At 34.8% G+C, this 10,248-nt stretch overlaps 1 protein-coding gene across 1 annotated transcript; it reads right to left on the reverse strand.

Annotated features, from left to right (window-relative positions):
* Window positions 1-6,150: 6,150 nt before the first annotated feature.
* LOC137958182 (potassium/proton antiporter CemA-like) lies at window positions 6,151-8,411 on the reverse strand. Its single transcript, XM_068805258.1, has 4 exons — window positions 8,195-8,411; window positions 7,866-8,146; window positions 7,645-7,734; window positions 6,151-6,902 (listed from the first exon to the last, which is right to left on the reverse strand). Exons 1-4 carry the CDS (start codon window positions 8,409-8,411, stop codon window positions 6,156-6,158), a joined length of 1,335 nt encoding a protein of 444 aa, XP_068661359.1. The 3' UTR covers window positions 6,151-6,155.
* Window positions 8,412-10,248: the final 1,837 nt, after the last annotated feature.

The raw sequence follows: 10,248 nt of genomic DNA on the forward strand, positions 1-10,248 counted from the left end.
AGAGGACTTGATTTGTTTATTTTATATTATTTTTATATTATAATAATATAATATATGTATATGTTTATTTTCATTTTTATAATTTAAAATATTTATTTTAATATTATATTAATTATATATTAATTATATTATTAATTAAATTAAATTATTTAATTCGATTTTTTTTTATTTATTTATTATTTATATTTTTTTAGCTTCTTCCTGTTACTTGGAAAAGGGGCACTGATGTTCTGCTCAATCTATTTCTTTATCTCCCCATGAATCGTATGCTTGTAACAATAAGGACAGAATTTTTCTCAATTCCAATCGACTAGGTGTATTGTTTCGATTTTTTTGAGTAATATATCTGGAAAATGCCCCTCGATTTTTTATCGAAACCCCTTTCGGGCACAACTGGTACATTCCAAAATAACTCTTACCCTGGCTTCTTTACTCTTGGCCATGAACCTCCTTTGGATTTTGGATTCACTCAACTCTTCCATTTTCGATCCGAATCCAATAAGAAGAAAGGAACAAAAAAAATGGAAGTTGCTAACTTGAAATCCCAATTATGAAAGATTTCGTTTCAATCAATAGAGTAATCATAAAATAAGTAATACGATTTTTTCTAACTATCAACTATTCTCTAATCCCAGTATTTCATTTAATATAATATATTGTATGGTCTCGAACCCCCTGGATCCATATTTCTAGTTCGGCTCTCCCCCTATTAATTCTATCCTGAACCCAAGTTTCGCTGGGATTCATTCAATCCACTTTTATTCTTTTTCTTTCCTTCCTATACTAAAAACTAAAAAAATGAAAACGGGAGAAATTAGTCACAGTCATAGAGAGTTTATTCTATCTCTAATCTTTTTCTTCTTTATCCCTTCCCATGTCAATAACTAGAATTAAAAAAAGGGGAATACCAACGCATCGGGAATAAACGATTGATCTCTATCAATAGACCCGCTAAAGACCCGAACCATAAAGTACTTAGCACAGGTGCCACGGAGAGATATGTCTTTAGATCCTCGCATTGAAAATCCTCCTTCTTTATTGTAATACAATTATTACCAGATAGATGATATATAACTCTATTATAACTATAGTTATATAGTTAAAGATCACTTGTATTTGTAACGTAGAACCCCTAAAAAATGGATATGTAGAATGATCCGGTAGATGAATTGTTCCTAAAATCGAAAAAGATGACCCCCTTCTTTTCTTCCTGAGCATTACCAATAAATATTCATTTACTTATACGTTAGGTTTCATCTGTATATAATTCTCTTATTATATGAGACCAAAAAGAAGAAAATGGCAAGATAAATTCTCTTGTATATAGATATAGGAAATAACGATGTGGAAAACAAGACAGGTATTCTCTACAATGACGAATGACGAATGACGCTGTATAATAATGGAAAGGGATGTAGCGCAGCTTGGTAGCGCGTTTGTTTTGGGTACAAAAATGTTCACGGGTTCAAATCCTGTCATCCCTACCGATTACTTCTCTTACGGGCAGTAATGATGGATCAATTTGGATCGACAAAAATTTGGGGCATAATCCTTCATTTTCATTATATAATACTTTATGCATGCATATTGGGGGTGGGGGTAAAAAAAAAAAGAGTCCTTCTCTTTACAGTCGTATCTCCTCCCATAAGAAAGCGCTCTTAGTTCAGCTCGGTAGAAACGCGGGTCTCCAAAAACCCGATGTCGTAGGTTCAAATCCTACAGAGCGTGATTCTGTTCCTGTAATTGGAATGTCGAATTACAATAAAATAAAATAACTTCATTAACTTGAACTGCAAACCTGCATTTGACCTCCTGCAGATTTAGGAGGAGGTCAATCAAAAAACAAAAAAAAGAGATGTTACTCAATTAAAGGTCCCAACTGATCGCCGCGTCTGTATTGTAAATACGCAGTTACGAATAATCCGGCCAAAGTAATAGGAATTAGACCTAACACGATTCCAAATAGAAAAACTTCAATCATTTCAAGTTGTTTGAAAGGGGAGAAAAATAGAGGTAATATCTATTAATAAATATTAATCCGAATCGCTCATGAATCTCAATAAACAAGAATTGTCAATCGGCTTCGAAAGGGACTATAGAATACCTGGAATTTCACAGAATATTCATTTTTTTTTGTTCATTCAACTAATTTCAAATAAGTCGTACCTTGCTCAAACCAATCAATAGAGCTGAGGTTATAGTTAAAGCAGCCAGTAGAAAACCGAAATAACTAGTTATAGTAGGCATGAAAGAGCTAAATGAGATACGTTCTTTTTTTTTTTTTTACATATGTTTATAAAGCACTTACCTAAGTTTCTATTTTTGTGAGATATGATGATAAAAAACTACCAATTGACAGAATCGGTTCCAATTGAAAGTTCTTGATTCATAAGCATTCTAGACGGCACTAACAAAGATGGAGTAGCAGAGGTAGAAAAAAAGATTAATTCACCCTCATTAATTCACCCTCTGTGACATCTACCAATCCCGTGATTTCGAATCAACGGATTCCGCGAGCAACTGATGAGTCAAGTATAAACAAGTATAAAGTCAAAATAGCAATTAGAACAGTCCCGTGTCACTTTATTAAAAAAAAAAATTCTTTTTGAGTCACTATGAAAAAAAAGAATTGAATTTGAAAAAAAAAAATTCCATTTTGATCATTTCTTTTCTTTTCTAAAACCATGAACGGGGAGTTTCTAGATTTTGTACCTAATTGAATTGTGGGAATATGAGAATCTCTTTCATAAAATAATTCTAACCCGTCGACTCACATCCTATACTACATACAGAGATAATTTTCTATTGAATGACACGCGGTTCACCATAGCATAGACAAGTAATAAGAAAAGAAGAGAGGAATTATGTACCCACTTCTTTTCGATACTGATTGATACAAACCAAAGAGCGTTTGCTGTGTCAGCAGAAGGATAGTTATACTGATTTGGTCTACTCTAAATACGCCTTCGGTACAATATTGACGATCTTACAAAGATTAAATATCAGTAGTTTTCCATTTACTGATCCCATCTTTTTGCGGAATCGATCCCCCTTTGACTGTACAAGAATATGTGGAGCTCAGCATGTCTGGAAGCACGGGAGAACGTTCTTTTGCTGATATTATCACCAGTATTAGATACTGGGTCATTCATAGTATTACTATATACCTTCCCTATTCATTGCGGTTGGTTATTCGTCAGCACTGGTTTAGCTTACGATGTCTTTGGAAAGTCCTCGGCCAAACGAGTATTTCACAGAGAGCCGACAAGGGATTCCATTAATAACTGGCCGTTTTGATCCTTTGGAAACAACTCGATGAATTTAGTAGATCCTTTTAGGAGGCCTCAATGACCATAGATCGAACCTATCCCATTTTTACAGTGCGATGGTTGGCTGTTCACGGACTAGCTGTACCTACCGTTTCTTTTTTTGGGGTCAATATCAGCAATGCAGTTCATCCAACGATAAACCTAATCCGAATTATAGAGCTATGACCACAATCAAACCCGAATGAACAAAATGTTGAATTGAATCGTACCAGTCTCTACTGGGGGTTATTACTCATTTTTGTACTTGCTGTTTTATTTTCCAATTATTTCTTCAATTGAGAGAAAGAAGTATAGTAAGAGTAAGTAGGAATTCTTTTATCCGATTCGGAAGGATATCATCCTCATAATTATCCATGACTGTTTATGTCTATAGCATGACCACTTGATGAAATGCGGAGGAAAGTGGGGTAAATGGCCGATACTACTGGAAGGATTCCTCTTTGGTTGATAGGTACTGTAACTGGTATTCCTGTGATTGGTTTAATAGGTATTTTCTTTTATGGTTCATATTCTGGATTGGGCTCGTCACTATAGTAATCGGATGAACCAGATTGTAGACATGAAAAAGTAAGAACTCAACAGGACCTTGCTCCTCGAATCAGACAAACAAAGAGGAGCAAGGTCCTGTTGAGTTCTTACCCTTCGAGCGAGACATTCATTCATTCCATAACATAAAAAAGTTGTAAATTTTAATTGTAAATTAATTCAGTCAATATAATCATATTATTTTTTCGTAGAAATGACAAAATGGGTCCTTTGCTCCCATCCCAAGTTTCAAACCACTGCGTTCTTTCCCTTATGATGATGCTTTTGAAGAATTGAATCCATTGATTCATAATATTCGACCCCCATGCAGACTCCTCCGAAGCAAGAAGAAAGAAGGAATTAATTGATTTCCTGGATGCCACAATATTATTTCTACGGATGAGACATCCTTTCTATACCACTTGAACCTTACTTCAGAAAAAGAAAAAAAAAATTCAAAGTGCTTAATGTTCCCCGAAGAAACCAGAAATCTTTAATTTTTTTGTATATAAAAAAATCATTATTTTTAATATCTCATCACGGCGAAAACCCCCCCCCCCCCCCCCTTTTTTTTTTTTCATTTAGAAATTCTTCGGTTCGTTCCAATACACCTGGACAAGAAAATAGTAATCTTTAACGAACTAAATCAGGAATCATTATTATTTCCACACAAGAAAAGGAATTTTCTACCTTTCTCTTGTGTGGAAAATTAGGAAGACGAGTAACCCCTCCTAGAATCATTTGTCCCTTTCATTTATACCTTGCCTTATATTTTCCTTCTACTTAAATGCTAAATGCTATATTATCCATTAGAATTCGATTCTATTAGGTACAATAGAATAAAATAATATTGATGCATTGCAGAGCATTTACAACCCGGCAATAGGAGGCCTAGCATAGTCACAACACTCCAATCTTGATCGAAAAAAGATATATCTAGTTTTACTAGTAACTAGACTCGCGAGCGTATACAAGGAATTACCAACATCTCTCAGAAAAAGAGTGTAAACAAAATAAGCAAAAAGAAAAAGGGCCTTTCTCTTTTTTTTGGATCATACATAATTGCAATTGCATCGATTAATCAAAATTCGACTCTTTTTACCAACTTGATGAATCCGGGAATCTAGAAATTCATTTCAGACAATTGAACCTTCTCAAACTGTTTCTTTTTAAGAACCAAAAAGATTTGTGCCAGAGTAACAGATGCCAAGAAGAACAACAAACCTTGGACACGTAATGGATCTTGAAGTACTATTTCTGCATCTCCCTGACCAAACCCCCCCACATTAGGATTACTTGTTAATGGTTGATCAAGCTTGATGGATTCACCCTCCGAAACAAGAAGTTCTGGTCCTGGAGGTATAATATCAACCACTTGATGTCCGTCCAACGCATCAACTAGGGTTATTTCATATCCCCCTTTTTCTTTACGTACTATTCTGTTTACTATACCCGCTGCTGTGGCATTATAGACTGTATTATTACTCTTGCTCCCGTCGGGATAAATCTGACCCCTTCCTCTGTTCCCACCTATGTATATGGGATACTTTAAGAAGTGAACGTCTTTTTTAGTAGCAGGGTCCGGGGACAAAATGGGAAAGACAATTTCACTATATTTCTGACCAGGAACGGGACCTATCACAAGAATATTTCTTTTATTGGGGCGATAGCTCTGAAAAGACAAATTGCCCATCTTTTCTTTCATCTCAGGAGAAATACGATCGGAAGGAGCTAATTCGAATCCTTCGGGTAAAATAAGAACAGCCCCCACATTCAAAGACCCTTTTTTCCCATTAGCAAGAACTTGTTTCAGTTGCTTATCATAGGGGATTCTTACAACTGCTTCAAATACAGTATCAGGAAGCACAGCTTGTGGAACCTCAATATCCACGGGCTTATTAGCTAAATGGCAATTGGCACATACAATACGCCCTGTTGCTTCTCGTGGATTTTCATAACCCTGCTGCGCAAAAATAGGATATGCATTTGAAATAGATGTCCGAGTAATTACATATATCACGATCAATACAGAAATAGATCGAGTCATCTGTTCCTTTATCCAAGAAAAGGTATTTCTATTTTGCATGGTCCAATCATTGATCCCTTAAATTTCTACAATAAATTAGGTAGGTAGCTAGTCTAGTTCCCTACCCACGATTCTGCCATTGTACTGGAATATAGGAGGAGTCGAACCCCCTGCACGGGTAGAAGTATAAAGTGAGTCAGATTAAAAAAAAAAGGTTTGTTTATGTACGAAGTAACATTATGATCTGATTGATAGCCGCGGGTCAAATGAATTCTTCATTCATTCATTGAATGATAAATCACTACAAGTGAAGGTGATACCCGATTTAAATAATGGAAGATCAAATATTTCAAAATTGTATCTAGAATAACTGGAAAAGTGGAAACAAGACCAGATATAATTTGATCGTTATAAGCAAAGCCAAAATCTTTGTAGACCGAACCGATCATTAGTTCCCAACCATGGGGCGAGTGGAATCCGATACATAAATCAGTTAATAAAAGAATAGAAAAAGCTTTTATTGTGTCGCTTAAGTTATATAGGAATTCCTGAATCCAAGAATTAAGAATGACAAGTTCCTCATTACCCAGAATAGAATAACCACTTAGAATAGCGAAACAGATTATATTTGCCGAGAAGTGCAAAATAATATGGATATTATTTTCATTGTATATTTTGACCAATTGTATCGTTTCTTTGTGGATTCCTATATGAAGCTTTTGTATCTGTGTCTCCGGGTACTCCTTTATCATTTCATCCAAATGAAATAGTTCTTCTAATTCTATGAATCTTTCTAGAATGTTCTTCTCTTGAATATCATTCAAAAAAGTTTCGGATTGCCTGGTATTCCACCAATTAATAACCCAGGGCTCTAGACTTTTATTAAATGAAAGAGAGATCCACCACGGCAAAAATACTATAGATACAAGATATGGGAGAGGGGTCAATGCTTTTTTTTTGACACTTTTTGTTCTGTGAATTGTTAATGAACCTACTTCATTCGTCGACTCCGTCTGATATTTCTATGAAGCATGAGTTCTATAACAAGGTATGTAACCTATGGATCCGTCTTTTTTTATTTGATTATTTGAATTCTTTATTTAGTCTTTGAATCTAGAAGGGGTATAGAAATGGAAGTTAGAATTAAAGATAAAAAGTCTGCCCCAAATGAATAAATGAGTAAGTTCCCAGATATCTCAGATATCTAAATTGGTCAAATTACACCAATTGAATTGCATCTTCATTTGTTTCTTTCGATGAGTGCCCGAAAGACCCAATTCACACTTCAAGTAATGAGTATTAGTCGGGTTTCGAGACGAAAGAACTCCCCTTGGATCAATCAATTATTCCAAAATGTTTCACTAGATGCCCGCACCGCGGGAATAATTGAGGGGATATTTCTGAAGAATATTGATGGTGAAATCAAAAATGTGTGGGAAACCCGAGATAAATTGGATGTTTATGAAAGATGCAATCCTTTTCAAGGAGCAAAAGAAAGGATCAAAATCGATTGAAAAAAAAGAGAGATAATTTACATCCGTCTGTATCTAACGTATCAATTCAACGAAATATTGGGTCTAAAAATAAAAATTCTGTACTGTATTCCGAAATGTTCTGTTCTGATATGTATGATGAATACATACTTACTAGACTTGTTACTAGTCTAACATAACAGAATTGGGTTGAGTCCCATATGCATAAAGCATAAAAAATAGTTTTGGTGAACAACAATTTAATTATTATGGTTGTTCCATATACGTCCACCTGTTTTATTCTATGGGCCACAGTGACAGTGGTATTAGACCAGAATATAATGGGGAAATAGAATATAACGTGTTTTGCTCGAATCAACACCTTGAAAGAAACTTCAGTTCAGTTAGATTCTATTATCAGTTAGATTCTATTATATTAAAGGTTAAAGGGGATTCCTGCCTTTCTTATCTCATGCCGGGAAAGCATTCATTATTCAATTCATTTCAAAATACTTCAATTGGTACGCGCAAGAAATAGGCCGATTCAGCAGCTTTTTGTTCAATTTCTCGTGGAGTCAAATTCTCATCCGTACGAGTCAAGGGAATGGCTCCCTGGCCTCTAATTTCCATATAAAGGACACGGCGAGGATAAAGACCCCCTTTAACTTCCATTCTGATTGACTGGATATCTCTCATAAGGAATCGTAGAAAAACGCGGCGATTTTTTCCAGGAAATCCCCAACGAAAAATACACACTATTCCTTCTTTTCTATCGAATCGATCATAACCACTACCTACATTCCACAAAATTGTGGACCACAAATAGGAACTAATGAACAGACCGGCTATTCCATAGAAAGCCATCACGATCCCTTGAGGGAAAAAAATTATTTGCTGAGACGGAAACAAAGATATGAGATTCCGACCAAGATAACTGGAAGTTCCAACCAATAAGAATGCTAGTGAGCCTAAAAAGAGGATACAGGCCCAGCAGAAATTACTTATTTTTCGAGACCCTGTTATAAGTTCTATCCATATACGTTCTGATCGCCAGTTCATATTAGATCCAGTTGCATTCTATTGGAATTGAGAGAATAGGCCAAATGAATTTAAATTTGACTTTACTATTTTTTTTGTCCCGAAGTAACTCTCATCAACTAGCACTATTATGATGTGAACCCTTAGGGGTAATTCATCAAATTGGGTAGATGTAAAATAATAACATCTTCTTCATACGATCCCACAATGTATATCTACATAACATATAGATACATTGACTTTCCATTTTTCCACTGATGTATTTTTTCTTAAAAAAAAGCTATACTGCATATATATGCATTTTTTCATATATCATGTATCCGCATGCATAAGATTTTTTTTTTTTTTGTGTTCGAAAGGAACCATATCCAGACCAGACGTGGTACCATATTCTACTAAATAGATATCTGTATTATGATCCAAGTCCAAGTGTTGATTGATTAGATTTGGTCCCACTGAACCTAAACAATCTTGTTTTTTTGAACATGAAGAGATAAAGACGCCATTGCAATTGCCGGAAATACTAGGCCTACTAAAGGCACAAAAAAAGAGGGAAAGTTTAAATCTGTCATAGAATGGGTACCCCGATTTAATATTTGTACCTCTTATAAAGATATAATAAAATAAGTATGTGAATTAAATTATAAGTATTATATATTATATTATAAGTATTATTAAGTATATAATAAGAAGTACAACAAATGTAGAACTAAATAAGCGTGTTTATACGACTCCACACGAAATACATATAATCCGCTTTATTATTGTATTGTATTGTTGTTCTTGTGCCCTTAATCTTCTAATAAAGAGTTTCTTACGAGTTACTGAAGGGTTTGTTAGGATTCGACCCGACAGGGATTCATAGTACAATACAAAATGTGGGTTCTCGGGAGATATAGAAATCTGAAGGAAATATAGAAAGATGCAACACTTTGATTATAGGATTATAGATTTTATCTATATTCCATATATTAATATAATACTATTAATTTAATTAATAGTATTAATGTAATGGTAATGCGTAAGAAGTAATAAAAAACATGGAATTCTTTTGATTTTTTATTTTCATTTTGAAATTCTATTCCACGAAAGCAAGAATTCACTCTTTTCTCCTGTTGAAAGAGGGTTACTGATTAGTAATCAGTAATAGGGGTAGGAAAAAAAAATAGATTAGATCCGTACAAAAGAATGAAAAGTCATTATCTGAAACTTCTGATTCTAGAACTGAACTTATGTCACCAAAGAAAACTCCATTCTTCTTATTGTGACTTTGATTCCAATAAACTAAAGTTCGTTACAAATAATTGAGATTAGTGTTTTGAATTTTGATTCAAGGGAAAGAAGCCATGTAGCTGAAATAACTCACTCAGAACGCCCTTTAAAGGATTACGCGGTACGATTAGGTCGAATAAGCCCTTAGAGAATAAATACTCAGCACCTTGTGAACCGTCGGGTACTGTCTTATTCAATGTTTGTTCAATTACTCTTTTACCCGCAAATGCAATGTAGGCATTTGGTTCGGCAATAATGATATCTCCGAGCATACCAAAACTGGCTGTTACTCCACCGGTTGTAGGGGATGTAAGGATTGATACATAGAATAACTTTCTAGTTGATTGATAATCATATGAAGCAGAAGATATTTTAGCCATTTGCATCAAACTCAAACTTCCTTCTTGCATGCGTGCTCCTCCAGAAGCACACACCATAATAACAGGTAGAGATCTATTAGTAGCATACTCGATCAAACGGGTGATTTTCTCGCCTACTACGGATCCCATACTACCCCCCATGAAGTGAAAATCCATAACCCCAATTGCTATAGGAATGCCATTTAGTTGACCTATGCCTGTTTGAA

The sequence above is a fragment of the Aristolochia californica genome, unplaced genomic scaffold, assembly GCF_029961685.1.
Source record: "Aristolochia californica isolate CCGP_79_NKW_82.1479 unplaced genomic scaffold, dmAriCali1.0.hap1 SCAF_286, whole genome shotgun sequence".
In the NCBI taxonomy this organism is placed as follows: Eukaryota; Viridiplantae; Streptophyta; class Magnoliopsida; order Piperales; family Aristolochiaceae; genus Aristolochia; species Aristolochia californica.